At 37.5% G+C, this 25,013-nt stretch overlaps 3 protein-coding genes across 6 annotated transcripts; all 3 read right to left on the bottom strand.

The window, feature by feature from the left end:
- Positions 1-1,487: 1,487 nt before the first annotated feature.
- On the bottom strand, positions 1,488-3,204 carry LOC133726409 (transcription factor PRE1-like). The gene is made up of 2 exons (XM_062153954.1): positions 2,609-3,204; positions 1,488-1,895 (listed from the first exon to the last, which is right to left on the bottom strand). The coding sequence occupies exons 1-2, from the start codon at positions 2,729-2,731 to the stop codon at positions 1,740-1,742; spliced, it is 279 nt and encodes a 92-aa protein (XP_062009938.1). The 5' UTR covers positions 2,732-3,204; the 3' UTR covers positions 1,488-1,739.
- Positions 3,205-10,111: 6,907 nt separating this feature from the next.
- Positions 10,112-13,316, bottom strand: LOC133746199 (probable aldo-keto reductase 1). 4 transcript variants are annotated; one of them, XM_062174387.1, is made up of 7 exons: positions 12,985-13,316; positions 12,225-12,873; positions 11,699-11,902; positions 11,362-11,534; positions 10,897-10,951; positions 10,471-10,722; positions 10,112-10,261 (listed from the first exon to the last, which is right to left on the bottom strand). In XM_062174387.1, exons 2-7 carry the CDS (start codon positions 12,366-12,368, stop codon positions 10,217-10,219), a joined length of 873 nt encoding a protein of 290 aa, XP_062030371.1. In that variant the 5' UTR covers positions 12,369-12,873; positions 12,985-13,316; the 3' UTR covers positions 10,112-10,216. The 4 variants fall into 4 exon arrangements, with proteins under 4 accessions (XP_062030371.1, XP_062030356.1, XP_062030363.1 ...); XM_062174372.1 differs by lacking the exon at positions 10,112-10,261 and having other exon boundaries at positions 10,275-10,722; positions 12,225-12,707; positions 12,793-12,873; XM_062174379.1 differs by lacking the exon at positions 10,112-10,261 and having other exon boundaries at positions 10,275-10,722; positions 12,225-12,707; positions 12,836-12,873.
- A 4,027-nt stretch (positions 13,317-17,343) lies between these two features.
- Positions 17,344-24,336, bottom strand: LOC133726408 (ABC transporter B family member 19). The gene is made up of 10 exons (XM_062153953.1): positions 23,725-24,336; positions 23,582-23,636; positions 23,307-23,482; positions 22,631-22,831; positions 22,222-22,481; positions 21,818-22,134; positions 21,495-21,718; positions 20,578-21,397; positions 20,232-20,473; positions 17,344-18,727 (listed from the first exon to the last, which is right to left on the bottom strand). Exons 1-10 carry the CDS (start codon positions 23,971-23,973, stop codon positions 17,519-17,521), a joined length of 3,753 nt encoding a protein of 1,250 aa, XP_062009937.1. The 5' UTR covers positions 23,974-24,336; the 3' UTR covers positions 17,344-17,518.
- Positions 24,337-25,013: the final 677 nt, after the last annotated feature.

Below are 25,013 nucleotides of genomic sequence, written 5' to 3'. Positions count from 1 at the left end.
AGACTCGTAGAGTACTACTGAAACCAAATTAAGACAGATATGACAGGGAATTTGTATGCATGTGAGTAGTAATTTTATTATTCAATACACGTATTAAAGACACATCAATCAGAAATAAATTGTTAAGACACATCAATCAGAAATAAATTGTTAAATTATTTTATATTTTTTAATTTAAAGATCGCATTGTGCATTTTTCCAAATAGTAACAAGTAGCGAATGAACTTCTTTAGCTTGCAGTCAATTTGAAATAATATTGGTTTAGAAAGATATGTACGAACCATGGCCTCCTGTACTTAGTAGGCAACAGTCTACGTACCACACCAGATATTATGGAACTATAATTTGGAAATATAATACACACACACGCAGAGGGCCCTTCTAGTGAGTGATTTTTTTTTTGGCCATTTTAAGGGATAGCTCATTAGATTAACTTTTCGATCACATATTCACATCTTAACCGTTCAGGTTTTATGTATATATGAGTAGATCATTTCTGCAAATTTTCAGCAAATTGATCATCATTAAGGCTTTCATGATTGCGATTTACAATTATGAATACGAACGGTTCAGGTTGGACAGATTCGGTTCGTCCATTGATTGAATCTAGTTCAATACCTTAATGACCATCAATTTGGCAAAAAATTTGCAGAAATGATCTATACATTAGGACCTAAAAACTGAATGGTCGAGATGCTGAAATACAATCGAAAAGTGGATCCCACAATGAATTCTTTTTTTTTTTTTTTTTTTTTTTTGAGAATCCACAAGGAATCCCTTATAATAGCTAAAAAAAAGAATCCCTCAGTGGAATGACCCTCTATACACACACAGTACTATATAATCAAATCAAAGTATTTACTTATATTTCTGGTTCGTCCTAAGCCTTCAAATATCACCGGCCGGCCCTAATAAGGAGCTCAAACTTCTATAGTTTCGAGGGTTCATAAAGTTCATAAGCCAGGCAACAAATTCAGCTGGTATACGTTAAAGATGAACAGAGATCGATGCATGAAGCCAATTTTCGTTGTTTTAATAGTATAGTGGTTACTGGTTACCAACTTACTTACCACATTGCAATTTGAATGCTATTCACCCTGCATATTTAAGAATAGTGTATCGACAATCACATATCGATCGAATTATTATCACGTGAGGGTTTGGTGGGCAGGTGTGCTGACATTTTACGACTTCTTGTCTTGGCCACTTTACCAAGAGGAGAATAGGATTGATCATCATATTAAAGTAGACAATCAGCTTATTACTAATTATATTACATGAAAATTGACTATTGGGATTTAGCTCAGATTAATAGTAGAGATATCTGTACAATTGAGTACTTGGTCTCTCACATGAAAATCATAACCAATTAAAAGAAAAAAACTCCAAAGATTGAAAAAGAGGAAGAAGATTGCACGCAAGTATGAATTGACTACATATATACTAGGGTTTAGCCAAAAAAAAAAAAACATATATATATATTAGGGTTTTCTCTATATAATAGCTGATAGCTAGGATTTGCTAGCTAGTGCAAGTCCTTTTTATTAATCAAACAAACATGATCCATTACACGAGCCCTTTGTCTAAGATGGGGTAGATGAGTACGTAGTAGACGTACTCTTAACCCTTTGTTTGATAATCATGGTGACCAAAACCTAGAAAGTAATTAAGATGTAGTGCGACTATATAGATATATATAAATTAACTAACATAACGATATTTATAGAGTAGTAGGTCTACTACTGCATAATCAAGCTCCTAATAATGGCGGCCTCGGCGCTATCAGCATCAATTGTAGCGAGCAGTTGGGAAAGTCTCTCGCTCAAGTCGTCAACCTCTCTGTGTAAGTTTCTGATGTAGCTGCAGGTCTCTTGTAGGACCTTCGATGCTGATACCTGCACAACCAAGTAAAGTCGACAATTAGATCCCATCCCCATTAGCTAGCTAGCTAGAACAACAACATGTGGCTTTTGACGTAACAATCTTTCTACAACAACCCTTTTTTTTTTCTCGATGAATTTCTACAACAACCCTTAATTTGTTTCGTTTATCGATAATACAACCACCATTTTATTCTCGGTCTCTTGAGAATTGTTGTTGATGTATAGACAATGCTATGAATTATGGGTAATGAATAAGATTGTAGAGTACGAGTTTCGTTGAACTTATCAAATCTTAAACTCGCGAGCATACGACATATAAACAACAATTGGTAAATATACGCCACTGGACGTTGCTAGAGTGTATCGATGACCTATATGACACTGGATATACTCAAGCCATACGATAAATACACACACATATATATATATGTAGGCGAATACACCATCCTGATGGAATAGTTTTTACTACTACCACGGTCCCAACTCAAACCACGAGACACTGTTTAGCATCTATAATAAATGGGGGTCAATTCAACGAGAAGCCTATAATTAATTGAAGCAGATAAATATTTCTAAGTCATAGGCTTAATATCCGGGTCAAGTTTAGCTGCATTATATTTAATTTAATTACATCCATCTGTCTTTCCCGGCCATTTTCTATCTTCTGCTGGCCGGCCTGAGTTAGTTAACAAAATCTCAGTGGGAGACCGACGTGGCTTACGTACCTTATCGGAGCGCCTGTCGCGAATCTCAGGAACGAGCTGGCGCAACTTGGAGACGAGCTCGATGATCTGGTCATCTTTGATCGATGGACTACCCGATGACTGCCTTGACCTTCTGCTAGACATGACCGATCAGAATATCTATTCCTATTAGCTCAGTAGCTAGATAGCCACCTAGTTTTATATACCAATCTAGCTTTTGTCAAAGCTTATGAGCTTGCTAGAGTATATTATATGGTAGTGGTAGTAGTAGAGGAGGAGGAGAACAACCTAGCTAAAAGAAGAAAGTGTGGGAGAAGCAATTGCTGAGATAGAAGAGGACGAGGAAGAAAGAGCTATAGCAGAAGCAGAAGGAGTGGGAGTAGCAGTGGTAGTTTGTCTTAGAAAATTGTAAGATGGAGTGATAGATATATATGATAATCAATGGGAAGGGGGGCGACAATGATAAGAGAGATATAAAGAGGTTTAGCTAGGACTCGAAGGACCACAGAGCTAATTCATAAAACGTACAATAAGATAGACAGCGATGTTGGAGGTGAAGAAGACAACTGCATTGGAGAAAGCAAATGGGAAGAGGACTAGGCCACCCTCCCCTCAGTCTCTATCTCTCTCTCTCTCGTTTTATTTTCTCTGTAAGCAAGTAATTGAGAGAGAGAGAGAGAGAGTTGTTGTGTTGTGTGTATGTTCCCAAGTTGGGGTTTGATTTCAAGTGGGCTTGGAGAAATGTGTTTGTAATTGAGCCAACAATGGGTGGGGACTCGCTGTACATGTCTCAATACGCATCGCCATGTGATCATCATAGGATACTCATTACCCTAAGCCCTCTCTCTACTTACACAACTATAGTCCCTGAATTTTATCCACCAATTGCTGATTGCCACGATAGCCCTCTTCCCTGTCCCTGAGCGTTTTAGCTTTCACAACTACTCCCATGTTTCAGGGCAGTTAGTATAAGCTGGAGGGAGACGACCTGGTTAGTTTTCTCGAAGATCCTGACTTAGAGTGCTGTGGTTGGCTCTTAATCCGAAAGATCCACAGGTCTGCTTGGCATGCAGGTGATCGAATATACTTCATCTTCATCGCTTTAATATACATATGAGGACCGTTGACTCTTCTGTTGTAAATATGACAAAAGAAGGACCGTATTGTTAGAGATTTACTCTGCAATTTAATTAAAAAAAACTCATTTGTTTGAACCTTCTAGGTAACTTGCAAGCATCACCTGAGCTTCAAACAACGACAATTAAGCATCATATTCTTGTATGATAGTTATTTTTTATTGGACCGTCTTCAAAAAACCTAAAAGTTGAAGGATTCGTATCTTTAATTAGATTACCGAATGGTGTTTACTCTTTTGTCTTGAAAAAGAAGCACTCTTGGTTGGGATGGGATCAAATCTGTTTTGATTTTCGCTTCTGCTTATGTTCAAAAAACGTTGCTTTGGGATTTAGAAGTTTGCTTGAATTTCTTTAGCTTAGTGGTTAGTAGTACTGTTTAAGATCAAGTAACAAATTTAAAAAGATGTAGTTTTAGATACAAGCATAAACTTAAAACAAAACAAAACAATAGAGCACTTATATTTCTTTGTTGTTGTTTAGGAAGACTATATACAAACTGAGAAGATCACCCGTACAAGAAAATTTTAACAGATTGATGCACAAAACTAGCTATTCTAAGAAATTTTATTAGACTCCCTTCATAACCATGCGCGTGCATCTCGATCTTTCTCTTGGCCTATGATATCATCCTATTGAAATCATATTTGTTAAAATTTTAGTGGAGTGAAATCTGCACTCCTCATTTTACAATATCCACATTTCTCCTTTACTTTTTTAGTAACTTAGATTTTGTCTTTAGTAACATATTTTTTTTTTATATAAGAAATTCAACCAAAAAAAAAAAAAAAAGGTGTGGATTGTAAAATGAGGAGTGTAGATTTTACTTCCCAAACTTTAATATGAATTACACAAGTTTAGATTAAACATTTCAATTTAGATTGATCAACAAGCTAGCTAGCAAATCCCCACACTATCTGATCTCCTTTGATCCGCCCATGTTATTAACTTGTACAATTGTTTCTTCCTTCCTGTTAATTTGGGACACAACTACGTGATGGCATAGAGCTGTACTACTTCTAATTTGTCAAAGCCCTCGCTCGACCAGTCTCAGGCTTCACATGCCATTTCCCTGACACTCACGACATGCCAGGTGGCATACCATACATCAGAGGTGGGGAGCTAGGGTTTCTAAAACAGGCAAATACTTATCAAATTAATTTCCAAGCTTTTGTCAAGCACTGTCACGTGAGACTATCACGCTGGCCGGACTCTGGACGACCCCCTCTTTGTCTCTCCAGGGACCCCTCCACCCCTCTCTCTCTCTGATATAGATGTTCTCTGGTGAGTTTATTCTCGATCATGCCTCAGATCTTAGCTTGTTGCAATTACCATAGGCTAGCCAAGTTCGGTTTTAGCCAACAACCAGCAAGATCTCTAACTAAGATCGTTTTGGGCACCCACCAACTAAATAATCTTTGGGATAACAATAATATAGTGTTCAGGGCCATTTGGGTATCTTTCACATTTTTGTTGTTAGATATTTATTTCTCAATATATTTTCATGTCTGCAAATTTAACATGTTATGTTATGAACCTCTCAATATAGACTATTGATCATTTTTAATTTCAATAAAGTTGTTATGGTTGTGTTGCGGCGCCAGTACTTCAATCATTCTTGTATTTGGTTTAATAATTTTTTTGGTGTATAAAATTTCTAAGGACGAGATTTTCTTTTCAACATTGTAAAAAAGATTGAGAGATAGATCTCTAATTTTCTAACTTTGTACGTGCAACCAAAAAAGATAAATGTATAATATGCGCACTTTGTATATGCATATATACAACATGCATTACAAACCGATTCACATGCATGGCTTATTACTTGGAACTTTTATTGGTAACAAAATTGACCACCATATCATCTTTATCACATTGAATGTCGTATTGTCCTTATACCTGGTTATGTTATAGTCCATGCATGTGATGCTGCTGTAAAAATTAAACAATATAGAACGTACCTACATTTTACGTTATGTACAAAGCAAACTCTCACTTAAAGCAAAATCAAACTCTTTTTTTCTTTTTCTAGCTTCGTTGTTTATCTTCTTCTTCTTTTGAAAAAAAATTCGTGATTCAGAAACCAGAATCAATCACGAGCTAGGTCCCTCCTAATTGAAGAGGTGTTGCCAATTTTTGGGGTCCGCGGAGGGCCAGTCGTGTTCCTCCATGTTTCTGAAAGCTTTATTATTGGTTTGTTGGGGGTCTTTCTTTTATGTGGAAAGGACATCAAGTTTAAACCAAAGGTTCAATGATGGGATACTACTCCATGAATCTTCTTGAAAGTTATGTATATGAACGTAGGAAGTTTTAAGTTACGAGTGCAACAGGTACCACAAGTATCACAATATCTATTACGTACATGTCTATCTTGTTAAACAATTTCACATGTTATACTGTTATTTCGTTGTCGTATTGATATGGAATAAGGTGCTTAATATATGTGTAAAAGAGGTCTAGGAAAAGTTAATTAATTTGTTATGTCACTTATGTGGAAATGACCGATAAGTTTCCAAAAAGTTTTATGTAAAGTGCTAACAAATTACTTGAAGAGAGGTTTTGATGAATTAAGAATAGAAGTATAGAACAAAGAAAGTGCGTTGGCGTCTCTCAAGTCTTGTTAGTGTCCCGAATTAACAAGAAAATAATCTAATTCATTCACATCGAAGTTCCACCAATAATGGTTCAATTGGAAAATCTGACATTGTAGATGAGATAAAGTTTCACAAATCAATATATTATTACTTAGCATCTAAGATTTTGCATATGCTTTTCCAAGTAGCTAGTATATCTTTGTTCCTATACCGACGCTTGCGCCATGTTTTGACTTATTTGAGCACACCTTAGATGAAATGAACTCGATCAGTTTCTGTTAGATTAATGATGGTTTCTGTCTATATAAACCTCATCAATTGGTCAGATTTAGTTTGTTAGTTAGAGATGATGATGACTGATGAGTCTCCGACAAATCAGTCCCTTGAATCACTCATTTTTAATTTGAAAAACCAATTATAGGTATAAGCATGCTCAGATCTCCACAAATCAATCCTCTGATTTGGTGTTTGCAATTTTGTAGTTCACAATACTCAAACCCTTATGCTTGACTTTTTTTGGTGGTCGAAGTAGTCACGAGTGCACTTGACTTTCATATATAATCTACAAGTCCAAACTCATCATATTCTGGAGTTTTGAATATGCTTTCAATTCAAAGTAGGTTTGAATCTCCGACAAAACTTTAATGATGTTCTTAGTTGAATTTTCGTTTTCGAATTTTCATTTTCACAATCAAGTTAAGGAATTTTAATTAGTAGCACCCAATGAGTGCACTGAAATTCCTTAATGCATAAACAAATACGATACAGCAAGAATGCCTTACCGACTAGCTTGAACATAGTTGCTTCCTAAGAGCATCTTTAGCAATGCTAGCCATTTTTGAGTCAAATTTTAGCTAAAGTAGCTAAAAAGTCATTTTAGCTAGCCACTTTAGAATTACGTCTGCATCAATGCTCTCTATTTCAGCTAGTTTTGAATTTATATTATTTTTTAAATGAATATTAAATAGTTTAAATGTATTTATAAATTACATAAAATAACTTAAAATGAATGTTTTAAATTATAGAGAGTCTCATCCCCCTCTCTATATTTAGGAGCGAGATAACTAAAAGTTATAATAGAGAGTCACTTAGGAGTCTGGTGCAGCTGCTAAAATAGATAAAAAACTAAACATGCTCTCCAAAATAGCTAAGGAGCCACAATAAAGAGTCTGCTAAAGATGCTCTAATGAATATAAATATGGCGGCCTTCCTACAAGATCGCAAAGAAACACAGACTTTTATACCAATTAATTAATGAATAAGACTCTTCAAAGTGATCCAATTAATTTTGATGGCTCTCTCTCTTGAGGTTCTCTAATAGTATTCATTTTTTTTTTTTTAACGAAGTTGTGTTAGCTCAGTGGTTAGAGCACCCACTACCTAATGACGAAGTCATGGTTCGAGTCACCATGAGGATATGAGTGAAATCCTTTGATCCTCTTTATAATAAAGAAAAAAAAAGTATTCATTTTTTGGGTTAAATTTGTCAAAGAACTAGCTATAAATTGTTTGGGAGCTACATGTAGAGAGCCATACAAACGTTGCTCAAGCATGGTTAAAAACTTAAAATAATATATTCTCTACTTTGAAATTAACATTTATTCACAACAAATCAGAAAATAAGAAGAAATTGGAATTATGAAATTCAGAAGATAGATTATTCGGTGCACCATAGGCCATTATGAGACACTATTGATCTATCTAATCAGATTCAAGAGCTCCAAATGATTTTGCAATTCTAAGAGCGTTGTAAGGAGCATGGTCGGAGTAATTTTTTTATTTTAATTTTGCTTAAATTACGAGAACTTTCTCTCTTACTCAACAACTTTTTTAGCACAACCAGGATTTTGAAAGCAAATTTCATTGGGTAAAACTATGGTATGTTAACATTTCTCATACATCAACTATTTTTACCACTTTAAAAACTCATGTTACCACTTTGAGGACTAATATTACTATTTTGAGGACTCATATGGTAAACTAAGAAAATTTACCACTTTAAGAACTTATGTTACCACTTTGAGGACTAATATTACTATTTTGAGGACTCGTGTGGTAACTAAGAAAATTTACCACTTTAAGGACTTATGTTACCACTTTGAAGACTAATATTACTATTTTGAGGACTCATTTTACCACTTTTAAGGCAATTGTATGCATGTTATACGTTAACACATTGTAGAATTTTCCAATTTCATTTCAGTGACGTCACCATGAGGAGATTGTAGCAAACCTTTTTTTTTCCCTTAATTTTAACCTAGAAACTGGTTATTAGGATTCAGGAGCCTATTGAAGATGCTTTTTTTTACGTGAATATATAGTAATATACGTGGACAAAACTAAGCATGGAATGCGAATGCAATGCCAGGAACTGGGTTTAATCTAACAACCATCAATAATTTAGGCCTGGAATTTCCACACTGCTTAATTTACTGCCAAATTAGACCTGGAATTTTGGCACTAGTTATGGGATACTTTTTCTACTTTCTGTTAGTCCACTGATCATGATCCCATGATCCTGCATATGCATGTACAGTAAATCTGTAAGATCAGAAATCCAAATGACCTTTTTTTTTTCGAGGGTTAGCTTCCTTAAAAATGAACTTACAAATCATGCCGATCATATAGGTTAAAATCTCTAAGCTAGTTTACGTTAAACTAGAAATTAAGTAAAAACAATTTGTTTGTTAGAAGAACAAGATTGTTATAGAGTCCGAAAGTCAAGTTGAATAAGAGAGTAGAAAGAAGAAGAATGAAAGAAGTGTCGAGGGGTGGGATGCGAAAATTCGCAGTGTCAATTGAGAGGCTTTATATTAGGGATGAGCATGAAGATTGGGCTTTACATTAGTCAACGATCTTTGGGCCAGCTTTATATAATCATTAAAAGTAGCAATTTTGTTTTGTTTTGGGCAATTGACCCAATACAACAACAAAAGCCCAAAACCAATTAATTTCATCAATTTAGAAAAGAATTGAAAGAAAGAGAAGGAGGTATTTGGATGGACAATAATGTTTACCTGGTGAGTTACTGGCCAAACTTCATTAATTTACATCCAATGGTGGGAAGAATTACTTTTAAGTTGAGTTATTTTATTTTCAACTATTGGATTTACATACGAGAGTGATTGAGCATAATTTTTTTAATCAATTACTGATCAGGTGAACACCACTGTTTGGATGAATTATGATTTCGTTATTTAAAAAGAAGATAAAAATTGTATTGGAACAACCTTTACCAACTCATTCCTACTTTGTTTGCACCGTATCTCGCAAATGCAATTTAAATTTTCTCATATTTTTAGAGAGGGAAATCATGTGGCAGATGCGCTTGCTAATCACTACTAGAATTTTGGTCTTTGACATCGGCCAGAAACCGATGTTAAAAAAAAAATTGTCCGATGTCTTAGTGGGTGATGTTAAAGATCATGAAAACCCAAACATCGGTTTTTAGCCGATGTTAAAAATAACTCTAGACATCAGTTTCTTATAACGTCTCGATGTATAAAATGACTCCAGACATCGGTTAGTTTATAAAAAACTGATTTCGTTTCCTCTTGTGACATCGTTTTACGAAAGAAATTGATTTATATATCAATATTAGACATCTGTTCTATAGATAGAACTGATGTTCTTAGTCATTTATGACATCAGTTTGTTATATTAAGTTGTTGAGTTTTCGTTATTTTTGCTTCTATTTCTAGTTTAAAAGTGGTTTGCTTCTTATGTGCATAAATCAGTTTTTTCACTAGAAAATTATCACAATGAGAATACAAGTGGTAACCAAAAGAAAATTCTCATTAATACTATTTTTGATAAAAAGTGTACAAAGAGTATGGAGAAGGGGACATATGGCCTAAACTTCTCCATATACAAAACAAAAGGCTTGCAAATAAGTAAAACGGTCATTGTGTACCATTCCATAAGCAAGGCCATCTTTGCACTACTTTCTGCAAAACAAAAATAAAAATGAGATTAAGTTATGCCAAGCTATCCCTTCCACATATGAATTTGGAATCTTCTAGATCCATACTTCAAGGGCTATATTCACACTACCATCAGCAGTCATTAATCATGGAGTAAACTTCAAATCTAGACTAGCATAACAAGAACATATAAATAAATTTGAACAGACAATGTATCGAAAATTGTTACTTACTTGGTGAGTTGAAAGGAAGAATATATCCGGATCCTCATAGAAAGCATCATTTGTCCCATTCCCGTGGTGAACATCAAAATCAATTACAAAGACACCCTTCAAGCCATGTGCACATTGAGCATAATGAGCTGCAATTGCAATATTTCCAAAAACACAAAACCCCATCAGACCCTTTGAAATTGCATGGTGTCTTGGAGGTCTTATTAAAGCAAAACCAGTAGGTGGATCCCTGCTGTTCTTTGACTCTTCTACCTGAGATAAGAAACAAAATGTATTGGAAGAGACGAGATTTACACCATATAAAATTTTGATCTTTTTGAAGAAGAGTCTCACAATCAATTGAACTTCAATGCAAACATATCACTCAAACAGTTCAGGACACATAATTAGCCTAGATTATCAGCAAGACATTGATTGAGAAATCACCACTGAATCAATTAAGGCAATTCCTGCTCCAGCTGCAATCAGTCTCCTTGAATGTCTACATTATTAACACCGCTGTTAGTAGAAGCGGAACTGAAACCAAACTATTTGATTGTTATAAAAGAATAGCTAGGTTACCACAACACTACTTGATGGTATAGCTTCCACAACTACCCTGCCACCAAAAGATCCTTGACCAAGAGGGTTGTATGGCACTATCCTAATTCCAAGTTCCCTATGTTCCAAAAAACACAACCCAATAGTTTTCGCATTACTCATCTTTTACACAAACGGGGTATAAAGAGTACATGTAAACTGTGAAAATTTTAGATAAATGCTAATAGCTAGTACAACATACAAAACAGCCATAACAACTCCTATCCAAAAGTACAATAACATGGAACCTGACGCATGTCAAAACTGTGGATTTTGTACAGAATATTGAAACTTGAAGATAAAAGTGGTTACCTGCAAAGTGGGATGATTTGTTCCTCAATGTCACGAGTCCAAAGAGACCACTCCATTTGGACTGCAGCAATAGGATGAACTGCATATTCCCTCCTTATTGTGTCTGGGCTAGCTTCAGATAATCCAATGTACTTTATTTTCCCCTCTTTCACCAGCTTCTTTAGTTCCTCCATCTAGACTTACGACAGTAGTACTAATGATAAGTGGTTGAAGTAAACATATAACTTCAGTTTGATATTTAGAAAGAATTGAAAGAAAAACTAACCACAAAATGAAAAAGAAAGACTTAAGCTTGCAATTAATTACTCTACAGGTCAGGGAAATAAATAACACTCACGGTATCCTCTATAGGGACTAATGTATCTATCCGGTGCTGATAGTAAAGATCAATGTAGTCCACATCAAGCCGCTTCAGGCTAGCCTCGCAGCAGGAGCGGACATACTCAGGAGTGCCATTAATTATAACTTTCTCAGGATCAGCCTTTACAATTCCAAACTTTGTAGCCACCTGGACCTTATCTCGAGGCAGCTGCTTCAATGCCTGAAACACTTGAACACTAATAAGTAAATAGAAGTCTCTGACAAGTCATCACTCATAAGACAACATAAAATGATCGAAAATGAAAACATTTAACTGATTTACGTATGCAAGCAAGTTAACAATAGCTAGTGACTAGTGAACTACCCTTACATAGGATTATCACTTTCAAGTTTAAGAGCTCTAACAAGAGCAGGTTTCAACATAAACATATAAACACTCATGGGGTAATAATGGTCTGTTGATTATGCAAGAATATGAAAACGATGCATAAATGTGAACCACACCTTGAATTCAAAACTATTTGTTAGGGAAAACATTTCACATTTCCGATCAAAACTTCATTAGCATGTGGTCCATAAACATCTGATGTATCGAAGAATGTTATTCCTCTGTCAAATGCGTACTTGATCATTGATATGCCAAACTCTTCAGAAACTGGCACATTATAGATTCCACTAAGTCCCATACACCCAAATCCCAACTTGGAAACATGCACAGACAAATGAAAAACAACTTACTACAATTCAAATGAGAAATAGAACCATCCTTTAATTCGAAGTCACCTAGACTGAGCCTAATCACTTTGGTGCAATTTCTGTGTCTTTGAACTCTGGAAGCTATAAAGTATATATATGTGTGTGCAACTCTTCATTTTAAGTTGAATTTATGCTATGCATTAGAACAAGGGTCCATATTTTGCAAATGAAAGGGCTTTAGAAGACATTGGTAGTTTATAGTAAAGTAGCTGCAAACCCGATGTTCTTTTGTCAAGCAGTTTGCCACAAAATCATGAAACAAGAAAGACCTGCAAAAGGAGACGGCCCAAATTCATAGGATGTTCAAGAGCATCTGAGCATGATCTGTCACACTAAAATTGAGATTACACGCACAATTCCTAAATAGCATTGAAATTGAGATTAAGCAAACCCATACTAGCAGGATTCCTTCAGATCCTCCTTGGATTTCTTTGCCTGAAAAATAGAATGAACCCTATCACTGATTCCGATCAAGTCCAAGTACTCAAGAGTGAAAATTGATAAAGGCCCAAAGATTTAAGTGGATGGATTAGCCGAATTTTTTACCTCAATGTTTACTTGAGACCAGAGTACAGACGAGAGAAAAGAGAGAAGCACAGACGAGAGAGAGGGAAAGGAGAGAGAAAGTGGATCTGGAGGAATCTCTCTCCTCCGTCACCGATCTCTGACCACCGGGGTGGACTCACCGTAACCACCATCTTCTTCGCCTTCCTCCGACGAGTCAATGCCAGGATACACCTCCGAGATGAGCCGGCCACCATCTTCTAGGGTTGTGTGGTTTTGGTTCTATTGGAGGGAAGGGGGAGAAAGGGAGAGAGAGAGCGCGAGCGGGAGGGGAGGGAGTAGAGGGACAGGTTTTGGGGAAGAGCGAGAGACAAAATGGGTCTCAAGTTTAGGTTGGAGATAAAGTGAATGAGCTAAAGTGGGAAAATTTTGTCCTCGCGTGTATGAAAATTTCCAACTTGGTCTTTCCGCGTTTTTGAAAATTTTGAAATCAAAATATAGACATCGGTCAACAGTAATAAACGATGTTAATTATATAAGTAGAAATCGAATTTTCAGAAATCGATGTTAAAAATATTTTTTTACATCGCGTGAATTCATCACCGATGTAATTGTCGTGATGTCTAAGATCAAAATTCTAGTAGTGAATGTTGGTTTGTCATCGTCAAGCTTGGTGTGGTGGAATGAGGCTCCTCATTTTCTTCTGGATCTTTGTCAACGAGACTCACTTGGTCTTCCCAATTTTCGGTTTATTTGAGTTGTAGTTTTCTTGTCGTTTTTAATCTGTTGATCGACTAGAGGTTAGAACCTCTTTAGCTTTTCTATTTTTTGGCTAGGGGTATGGGCGATGTCCTCCCTTCTTCTGTTTGTATCATCCAGCTCTTTTAATAAATCAAGTTGGGAGGCTCTGTCTCTCCAATCATATTTTAGCCAAAAAAAAAACCTTTACCAACTCATTTGTCCCTAAAAGGTTTTCCCTAATCTCTTTTTTCTTCTCTAAAGATTAATTAAAAGAATTCAATTCTCAACCGTTAGTTTGCTTTGGCTGTAAAATGAAAATTGGAGAGGAAAGAGGTATTTGGATGCAAAAAGTGATTAATTTTGTTAGATATTTTGGGAAAATGTCCATTTACCCAAATTTGAGTTATACTAACCTCACTTATCCCAACATCTTATAAGATTGCCCACTTACCTAACAAATTACATATTTTTTACCCTAATATCCAATTAAATATTATTTATTTATTTTTGAGACAATTTTGCCCTTTCTCTCTTTGTCACTTAAAGAGAAGAGTCATGGACAACATTTACTGATGACCCATTGGTCCACAAGAGATTGTTCCCCAACTTTTTTTTTTTTTTTTTTGAATATTAATTAAAACGATTCAATTCATTCAAAATAAAATGGTGGATGGAGTTTGGATAGAGTGTGATTAATTTTATCAAATATTAGAAAGGAAAAAATAGTAATACGGGGTTCAGGCTCTATGTCCCCCCCTTATATTCTATGATTTTATTAATCAAGGCTTGAGGGCAGCCGCACCGGCCCTCAAAAAAAAAAAAAAAAAGGAAAAAATAGTAATGAAAGCTCCCTAATTTTTCTTCATATCTTGAAGATTACTGTACATGCATATGCAGGATTAATTAAGACGATTCAATTCTGATCGAATTCTTCACCGTTGGACGGTCCTGTTGTTGTGCAAAGTGAACTTTAGGAATCAAATGGAGGAGGGAAGAGGACTTTGGATGAATTATGTGATTGATCATAAGCTCTAGATTGTTATAAGTTTTGGATTAATTTGCAGCTAGATAGTCTGCCAAGCTCTGAAAATTACTGATCAACAGTTGCATATTTGGTTGGCCTTGGCCTAATATTCTCTGGTTCATAGACAGCTAGCTGCTTTCTGCTGATTTTAAAGCTATGAATATATATGCACTATATTGCCCCTTTCAACTTCTTTTAAAGCATCTCAATTATTGCTAGCTCTTCTTTTTTTTACTTTTTTTTTTTTTTTTTTTTTAAAAAAAAACCCCACCCCATTCCCACCCTTGATGGGGCTCGAACTCCTGACCTCTTATATATGAGACCAAAGCCTTACCACCCCACCAAACACACACACCCTGTTATTGCTAGCTCTTCTTACAACTCACCCTTCTCAGTTCACTTTCCTCTATATATATATACATATACACCACACAATATATTAAGAGGCTATGATATGATCTAGCTGAGTGATTAATAGGGAATGGACCAGCCTCTAATTGTGCGCCCAACACTATTATGTGCCTCTGCTATATAGATTTCAGGCTAGCCAAAACCTAACTGCTAGCTGGCAAAATCAACAGCAAGCAATCTCTTCTAACTAAATTAGAGATCTTCCATTCTATTCAGGGTTTTTCGACCATTGGATTCCGATCGATGAAAAAACAAACTGATCTGAAGTAAGAATTTTCGTCTAATTTAAGGTCGAATGCAATGCCTTTTGAGCTCCTAAAAAACCAAAACTAGTAAACAATAGAATGATTTGAAACCTAAACAAGAGACAGATGTACCAGTTAATACTAGTCTGAAATTGTGATAAGTTATAGTTAATCTGGTAGCTTTACCTATACTTCAACTACAGCAGCTGTAATTCTTTTTGAGGTGACTTCACAAATTGGGTCCCTATTGATCCTGGAAAATCATTCAAAATAATTTGGGGTGTCCAAGATCCAAGTGGCCCACAAACATAATGAGAACATGCATGCATTGCATTATTCATTTGTGAATCTTGTGATTGAAAATTTTAGAACTGAGTGGTATGAATTATTATGATCATGATGTAAAATCTCAGTGGCATAAAGAACCAAAACTGGTACGGCCTGAAAGAATGGGCTGGAGCGTGTGAAGTGTTAGTCTTCAGAGTCAGAGCTTCCCATTCATTCATATAGACATAGCAGTCAAAACACTGAAACAAGAGAGAAGCAGAAACATGACACAAATAAAGGAGGGGAGGGAATAAGGGGCCCTATAAGAATCTAACAAGAAAAGACCTGCACTAGCTACCAAATTTCTGTCTATACATTGTCACTTTCATTTTCACCATCACTGTCTACTAATATTTCTAGTCTCAACTTTTTTAACTCCAACTTATACTGATGAGAACTTTTAAGAAACTTTAGAGATTACCATGCATAAAAGAACAAACTAAATGGTTCATTTCTGAAGCATAGTAGCAGCAATTATCTGCAAATAGTCCTTTACCATTCAGTAAATCCTACAGTGTAATAACCAAGAGACCAATAGTCCTAGAGCCAGAAGATATGATCACCCAAAGATAAACACACAGAAGTTGCTGGGAAAATATATAATTGAGACTGTGTGCTGCTGTGGATTCATCATCATCCCCATTCCATATTAAATCTGCCATACCTCTCTTTCCCCTTCTTTTTTTTCCCACTGTCTCACTGCCAACTCAATGAATTGACTGTTAAAAGTAACATGCACCAATGCACCATCTCCATTTAGAGCCTTATCTTTTTCCAGTGACAGATCGATAATCCAGGTACATATCTGACAGCACTTTTTTCCTCAACAATTTTCACTATGAATTTACAGTTAAATCGGAAAATAGAACAAGATGTATGAATTTAGAGTTAAAACTGAAAATAAGTATTATAGTGCTCTGGACTTCTGGAGTATTGAAACTCCAAAGTCAAGAGCCGTTGGATTAGTCATTGTTTGCGGTGTGTCTCACACGATGAATTAATCTAATGGCTCCTGACTCGAGAGTTTTAATCCCCGAAAGCACTCTAGCACACCTCAAAAAAGATGCACTGACTTTTACATGTTGGCATCAAATTTTCTGGAAACCCACTAAATCACCATAGTAGACCAAGGGAACCCAAATGATGAAATACAATACAGGCGCACTCAATGAAGTGAAAAAGTTGGGCCCTCAGTTCTTCAGGAATGGAAGATAAACGAATGGAAGTGGTTCATTATTCCCTTCAGTACAACACATTAATCTTAAGCTTCTTTTCCAAGTTCTAAAAGAAATTATCTATCTATCGCTTTATAATAATTCAAACCATCTGCAACAAATGGGTGTGTCTCTTCTTTATCAAAAAGAGGTGAGCTTGCCCTTGCTGGGGTTTAACTGTCCCAAGGTGCCTTAAGAAAAAGGTCACTTCCTTATCTAAAACCCAAGAAGATCACACCATGTGTTTCCTACAATGGAAAAGGCAAAATCCAGGAAAGTTCGAAGATTGTGGCCCCTTGTTGCTTTTCCCATAAGTTATATAATCGTAAATCTTCACTCTACAAAAGGAAAAAGGAAAGCTAAGAGTGAATAATCACACCCATGATCCCAAACCCCCAACCACCAACATTCGTAACATGCTCATGAAAGGAACAAGGTATTGATAATATAATACTTGCTACTTCATTGAGATTAGAGAAATTGTTCTGAACATGAGCCATATCTACAACTAGATGAAAAATAGAGGATACATAAGGTTAATGGGACATAGATAATCAACACCACCCAACAAGGCCATGCATGCTGCATTTGATTGACCAAAACTGATTATCTTCTCATATCCGATGATTTTGTAGCTGCAAGAGTCTCGAATATGCCCCATCTGGGCGGCTCACAAGTTCTGAGTGGCTTCCATGTTCCACAATGCGCCCATCTTGCACCACACCGATGCTATCCACCCCTCTAATTGTTGATAAACGGTGGGCAACCAGCACAGTGGTTCGGCCCCTCATGAGCCTCTCCAGTGCTTCTTGTAGTACACATTCTGATTCTGCATCCAGTGCACTTGTGGCCTCATCCAGCAAAAGTATTGTTGGGTCCTTGAGCACAGCTCTTGCTATAGCAATTCTTTGTTTCTGTCCTCCTGAGAGCTGAACCCCTCTCTCCCCAACAGGAGTTTTGTACCCATCAGGCAATCCACTAACGAATCCATGCACATTGGCTGTACGTGCAGCTTCAACTACTTCTGCTTCGGTTGCACCTTCTTTTCCATAGGCAATGTTATCGAAAATGCTTGCTGCAAAGAGAGCTGGTTCTTGTTGCACCAAACCAATTTTCAGCCTAAGAGACTTCAAGTTCAGACGTCGAATGTCTTTGCCATCAATCATTACCTTCCCAACTATTGGATCATAGAACCTCTCGATCAATGCAATCACGGAACTCTTCCCCGAACCACTAGCTCCAACAAGTGCTTGGCTTTGGCCAGTACGGATTCTGAGATTAAAATCTTTAAAGATCATAATATCAGGTCGTGAAGGGTATGCAAAATCGACATGCCTAAGTTCAATTTCCCCACGAATTGTTTCAACCACCTCAGCCTCAGGGTCATCCGGGTCAATCCTAGTTTGGCGATCAAGAATTGAAAACACAGAGCCAACAGCTTCACCACCCCTAATAATCTCAGGGGCAAGACTAACTGTTTCTGCTACTGAATTGGCTGTTACAACCAGAACCACAAAAACCTTGATGACTTTGGAGAAGGTTGAGACACCTTTGCTCACAAGGTGGGCGCCATACCATAGAATGAGAGCTTCAGATGCATATAACGCAAGTTGTGAGAGGCCAAATAGGAGACCAGCAGTTTGGCTCCGGCGAAGGCTTCCTAGTTGTGGGATACGAAGCTCATGGCAGAAGAGAGAGAGGATCTTGTCTTGTGCATTGAAGGCTGCAACTGTTCGAATGTTGCTCACTCCTTCCCCTGCAATCATGCTCGTCTTTGCATGAGCCTTGGCAGTGTCTCCAGCAAAACCTTTAAGCGAAAGTTGCTGTGTAATGCACAAAATAGCACAATTGCCAGTCAGCAAATTGCATGTGCTAAACAAAATGTCAAGTTGGATTTTTTTTTTCCTGGATTCTGAGCAACTACACTTAAACCATGCAGTAGTTTTTTGTTGGCTGCATAAACCAGTAAATTGGCCTTGCAGGACAGAGTGGATGAAGAGGACATTTTCATTAGTTAGAATTCCTACTCTTTTTTGGATTCATGTTTTTGAACTAGTTGAGAGTTATTGCCTTTAAAATTTAGTGACAAGGGGCTTCAGTTTATGTTACCAATGTAGACCCACCAAAAGCAACAAAACAGAGATCAATGAGTAGGCCCAGGAGTAAAGGGCAGGGGTCTACATGATTTCTAGTTTTCTACAAGACAGGGACGAGGACAAAAATAAATTGAAGGTACCGTCCTTTTCTCAGTTAGACTATTTCACTGTATCTAAAGCATGCGCAAAATTTAGAATCCTGTACCATACGAGACAAACAGTCTCACAGAGGCTTTGGTTCTACTTCTACAGTGTGAAAATGAACCCAACAATTTCCCAAAGCCTCCAAAGACTTGAGCCTCAAGCCAAAAACGACAAGATAATAAAGCAAAGAAAGGTTGGGGGATGCACAAAGCGTAAGTTAGCCACCACCACCCTAATAGGTCAATAATGGAAAGAGACAGAGAAAAAATAGTAGGAGACTATTTTAAGCCAGAGTTATTTCTCCTCCTCTATAATGTGATCACGGGCTTAGAGTTCTCATGAAACTCTCACATGGCTGTGTTGCAGAGAATTGTAAGGAAAATAGAAAAAAGGCCACCCAAAAGCTCAAATGCATTGAAGAAATTAAACAACTATATACAGGTTCAACTTGGGTCTATGGCAGATGTCTAGAAATTATATTATACTGAAGCTGTGTAATCAGCAGTGTCATCTTGTGGGATTAAATCTATTACACAGAGGCCAACAAGAAGACAGAAACCAGACTAGGTCAAACTTGACTGCGACTAAACAAAGACCAAAAAGAAAGAAATGGGTCATAGGGCTCTAGAAGTGAGCAACAAGTTAGCCATTTAAGAACACTTTCACAGATAATATGATAATGTTCTTTATCAGTGAACGATTAAGAGAGAAGGATTATGAACCTTTTCCCTCCCTTAGTAAATTAGCAGTAGCATGGTGGTATGGGGGCTTCAAATGGAATCTTAATATTCTATATCTTGTTTGGAGTGTTTAGTATTATATATAGTTTGATTATTATTGCATGATTTCCAAGAGCTAATGTGCACAAGGCTCGACTCGAAGGAAGCACGTGCAGTGGCATGGTGTGCTGACACGTAGCAGTTTTTCTTTTGTCGTTTAATGCTGGGGATTGGGGATGAAGTTAAAAGACTCCATGATGCAACAGAGATTAAAATAGTATTAAACCGAGACCATTCAAGAGAAAAGCTTAGTATTTTTCAAAGCAAAATGGTTTGGTTAGTGAAGAAGGCTGTAACTGAAAGCTTACCTGAGCAAAGTTGGCAAGAACTAAAAGAGGAAAGGTTGCTAGGATAAGCAGGGAGACCCTCCATTCCACAATGAAAGCAACTATGAATGAAGTGAGCAGTGAAGTCATGTTCTGCAGAATCACAGAAATCCTCTCAGCAATTGCGGATTTCACATCAGCAGCATCTGTGGCCAGTTTTGAAGCTAGAAGACTCGAGTTGTTCTCCTCTTCATCATACCATCCGACTTCGTTCCTTAAAATTGCTGAAGGAGAACGAGTAACAGTTAGAATCAAAGAGCAAAGTAAAAAATGTGACGAAAGAAGTGAACTTTAAAGTGTAAATTGAAGAAAGACCAGATATTTATACCTGCAAGCATCATCCTCCTTACTCTAGTAGTGAGGTTCTCTCCCATTATGCTGAAGAAGTAATGTTGTATCAAATATGCAACTACAGCATAGAGCCCAGCTCCTATGTAAATGAAAACATACTCCTTTGTCTTCCTCTCCATGGAAGCAGGATTTCTATAATAGAACACCTCAATCATGTTGCTCATTACAATAGCAAAGGTTGGACCGATAAACCCGGATAGTACTGATCCTATGGCACCCATGATTGAATAGGGCCATTCAGGAGCATTTAGCGTGAGAAGCCGAAAGAAATATCCCCTTGGAGCTCGAGTTTTCCTGTCTGTCTCAGCATTTGAAATCATCTCTATCCTCCCATCAGCACCAGTACTGTACTGGTAGCTCAGGTTCCTTAAGCTGCCGGACCGGAGGCTCAAAGACTTGGTTGACAATGAGTGGCTTAGTCGTGATGACCGTGAACAACGAGTAGATGGATTCCTGAAGTCTCTGTTTCCAACCATTTCTTGGAACCGAATTAATGAAGAATAAGCCCCTGCTTTGGCAATCAGTTCTTCATGAGTTCCTGTCTCAACAACTTGCCCTTGTTGTATAACTGCAATGCTGTCAACATTCCTTATGGTGGAAAGGCGATGTGCCACAACTACAGTTGTCCTCCCAACCATGAGACGATCTAGAGCTTCTTGAACAATGCTCTCAGAGCTTGCATCAAGGGCGCTGGTTGCTTCATCAAGGAGCAGGATCTTTGGGTCTTTCAACATAGCTCTAGCAATTGCAATTCTTTGTTTTTGACCTCCAGAGAGTTGGACTCCTCGCTCTCCTACCTGATTTTTCATTGGCATTCAGTTAAAAGTGATGTCAGTGGACGAACGCATTGCAATTTTCACATAACCAATGCTGTTTTATAGAGTAAATACTGACCTGAGTGTTATACCCATTAGGAAGCAAAGTGATGAAACTATGAGCATTAGCTGCAGAGGCTGCAGCTTCTACTTCATCCATTGTTGCATCAGGCTTTCCATAGAGTATGTTCTCAAGAATGGTAGTAGCAAAGAGTGCAGGCTCCTGGTTTACCAGGCCCATCTGATCACGTAACCATTTCAGCTGCAGTGTTCTTATGTCCACACCATCCAGCAATACCTGACCTGCTAAGGCAACGAGAAATATTAGCAATATGATATAACCCTTTCAATCAATGCCAGTAAAATGCCAATAACTCCATATCAGAAAAGTCTCCAACTTACCCTGGTTAGGATCGTAAAACCTTTCAATCAGAGAGACAACGGTGCTTTTCCCTGAACCACTGCCGCCAACAACGGCAACAGTCTTTCCAGCTGGGAAGAAGATTGAAAAATTTCGGAAAATGATAACATCTGGCCTGGATGGGTAGCTGAATGTCACCTCCTTGAGTTCTATGTTTCCTTTAACCTCAGACAAGCACTTTCCATCCAACTGGTCCTGAATTATGGTGGGCTTTTGCCTAATAATCTCCATCAACTTGTATCCAGCTGATTTACCTTTGCTAAAGGCCCCAAGATTGGAAAATGACTGACCCAAGCTCCTGTAGCATTCACGTTTTGATATTAATATCACAGACCTATTCATCCGATAATAAAAACTGAAAAAAGTTTTCGGTTTAAAATCTTACATGCCACCAACAATAGCTGAAAAAATGGCTGTGAATGCTTTCCCTCCATCAGTCTGTCCATTTCGGATAAACACACCGGCATACCAGAAAACAAGAGCCCACGACATACAAGCTATGCCATAGGTACACCCTAACCCCAGACCTTTGGCCATTCCGGCCTTGTAACCAAGCTGCAAGGTGTTCTGTATGGCATCTGAATACGAATTCAGGGCCTTGCTTTCACCAACATATGATTTAACTGTTCGTGCTTGTGCAATGGCCTAGTCAATCAAACATATTAACAAACATATAAGCTACACACACTTCAATTCCCTATCCACACATATTTTCATAACAAGTCACATTAAAACCGAAACAAAGAATCCAACTTTGATCTTATGAGGGGTTTTGTTAGGCTAAATCAACTCACTTGCTCAGCCATAATGCCAGCATTTGCATACGATTCTCGGCTCTTGGATGTGAGCCCTGTAAGCGTGTAAGCATACAACCCGCCAGCAAAAGCAATCCCCGGGATGACTGCCACACTCAGCAGCGCCAGCCTCCATGCTGATACAAACCCAACCACCAGTCCCGCCAGAAATGTTGAGAGATAGTGTATGAAGTTCCCCACCTAAAATCAAATTTAATTCATTTCACCAAAACCCAAATATTAACAAATCCAAAACATCATTCAAAAAAGATTCAAAGATCCACCGACTAGATAGGTCTGCATGATCATAATTTCAAAAAATAAATAAACGAAATATCATAAAAAAAAAAGGATTTGGAGGTTTGCTAACGTGCGCAGTCAGAAGAACTCTGAAGGATTTGGTACTGGGACCCCCACATTATAATGCAAACACCCAACCACCCCATTACTGTGGTACTACTACCCAGACAGATTAAGCATTTGCAAATTTAACACCACCCCGAAGCTACCCGGCACTAGATTTTGTGATAAAAACGTGAAAGCTGTTAAAACATAGAGAGTGGAGAAGATAGGTAATTTTGGAGAAAAAGACAAGAGAAACCCAGGAGGAAAGTAGAGTGATGTATTGAATGCGGGAAGAAAAAAAAATGGCCACCGAACCCAAAGACGAACTCACCTTCTCGCTAATGGCATCTTGGACCAGAAGGGTGTCCGTCGAGACGCTGAAGACTATGTCACCTGTTCTGGCATCTGTGTCGAAAAACCCCACGTCTTGTTTAAGCACGGCTTCCAGATACTTCTTCCTCAGAGTGCTCACTTGTCTTTCTCCGGTGTACATCCAGCATGCAATCTCTGATAAAAAATAAATAAAAAAACCGCAAAGATTTTTAAGGGTCGTAAATCGCTAATAGAGTATTGATCCCTTTAAAAATTGATTGTAAAGTAGGTTACCGGCGTAGGATGAGAAGCAGACGATCAGGCCGAGATACACAAAATACAGAGCATACTGCAAAAATTAAAGAGGGCGTGTTAGATCTTAGCTAGATCTGAGGTGAAATAATATAAGTGGGTGGATTGATTGACAGAGTTGGAACCTTGGCTACTTCGGCGGTCATTTTCTGCAGATTCATTTGGTTTTTGCCAAACCCATTAACCATTTCACCAAATAAGAGGAAGAACACGGGCATAGAAGAGCCGTGAATTATGGCTCCTATGCTGCCAGAGACCATGAGAAGGCAATCATACTTGTCAGCAAAGGAGAAGAGCTGGTAAAACGGCAAGCTCTGTTCTTTCTTTTTCTCTGCCTCCGGTAATGTCTTGGTTGGCTCTGTGGTGTCAGCCATTGCTGTAGCTCAAGCTTCAGAGTGAAAAAGGGTCGAAACTAGATTGACTCAGGAATTGAAAAGGAGTTGAGGTGAGAGGAGGGGTGGTGCTAGTTGTTTGCCATTAATTGTTAAGAGTCAGAGAGCTCTGTTTCTTTGGCAATGAAGAAGAGAGAGATCTATCATTGTGCGTATAAAGAAGCCATCTTTTTGTCTCGGAAGAGATGTCAATGTCGTTTAGTTTTTTGGGTTGATCAGCACGAGACTGACACTGGAAAAATGGCTTCGGTTGCCGGAAAAAGAAACTGAAAAGCAGTGGGGGTTGGACCAGTGGTCAAAGGAGGTGTGAGATTTGAAGAGAGAGAGGTGTGTAGGTGTTTTATATATATATAGAGTGAAGCACGGAGCTTTATTTAACTGCGGTGCTTTGTGAATTTACAGGTTGGTGAAAGTTGAAGAATCTGGGTAACAGTTTTTCACTGTTCTACTTTGGCTTTGCCTCGATTCTCGTTACCTAGTGCTTTTTCTGGTATTAGAATAGAAATCTCAAAAGGAAATGTAAAGAAGAAGATAAGAAACATGGTAAACATGAGATGGTTCAAATCAATGAATGGAAAGATGGGTCTTTTCCTTGGCCTCAGATAACGTTTAATGACAAAAGATCAACAAAAGAAGCTATGATTAGCAGCAACTTCCTTTTTTAAGATAAATGGTTCCGGGTATGAAATGAAATAAGGTCTCGTTTGTTTTATTCGGGAAAATATACTAAAAAAACAGTAAAAGAATCTTAAGAATCATATACGATGAAAAAGTTAAAATAGGATGCATCAATGCTGGACTAAATTTTTGTAGTGGTAGACTAACCATCTCTAATATTTGAGAAGCTAGTTTACCATCACATCATATAATTGACTACTAATGAATCTGTAAATCTCACAAGTGATATTTACCTTAGATAATTTCCTCCAAGATTTTGAAATCTTACATATTATATGTGCCCATGTTTGTATTCCATATTGGTAGAAGCAACCTTTTGACTGACACTGCATGTGTTCTGTTGC

The sequence above is a fragment of the Rosa rugosa genome, chromosome 1 (assembly GCF_958449725.1).
Source record: "Rosa rugosa chromosome 1, drRosRugo1.1, whole genome shotgun sequence".
Classification (NCBI taxonomy): Eukaryota; Viridiplantae; Streptophyta; class Magnoliopsida; order Rosales; family Rosaceae; genus Rosa; species Rosa rugosa.
Note: the sequence above shows the minus strand (reverse complement) of the source record. Positions and strands in the feature narration are given on the sequence as shown.

Coding starts and splice junctions, on each gene's coding strand:
- LOC133726408 (XM_062153953.1), bottom strand. CDS start 23,973: ATGGCTGACACCACAGAGCCAACCAAGACATTACCGGAGGCAGAGAAA. Junction 23,637..23,724: donor TGACCGCCGAAGTAGCCAAG/GTTCCAACTCTG, acceptor TAATTTTTGCAG/TATGCTCTGTATTTTGTGTA. Junction 21,398..21,494: donor CTAATGGGTATAACACTCAG/GTCAGTATTTAC, acceptor ATGAAAAATCAG/GTAGGAGAGCGAGGAGTCCA.
- LOC133726409 (XM_062153954.1), bottom strand. CDS start 2,731: ATGTCTAGCAGAAGGTCAAGGCAGTCATCGGGTAGTCCATCGATCAAA. Junction 1,896..2,608: donor GCGACAGGCGCTCCGATAAG/GTACGTAAGCCA, acceptor TTGGTTGTGCAG/GTATCAGCATCGAAGGTCCT.
- LOC133746199 (XM_062174372.1), bottom strand. CDS start 12,368: ATGGGACTTAGTGGAATCTATAATGTGCCAGTTTCTGAAGAGTTTGGC. Junction 11,535..11,698: donor TAGTCCCTATAGAGGATACC/GTGAGTGTTATT, acceptor TCGTAAGTCTAG/ATGGAGGAACTAAAGAAGCT. Junction 10,952..11,361: donor CAAATCATCCCACTTTGCAG/GTAACCACTTTT, acceptor TTAATAATGTAG/ACATTCAAGGAGACTGATTG.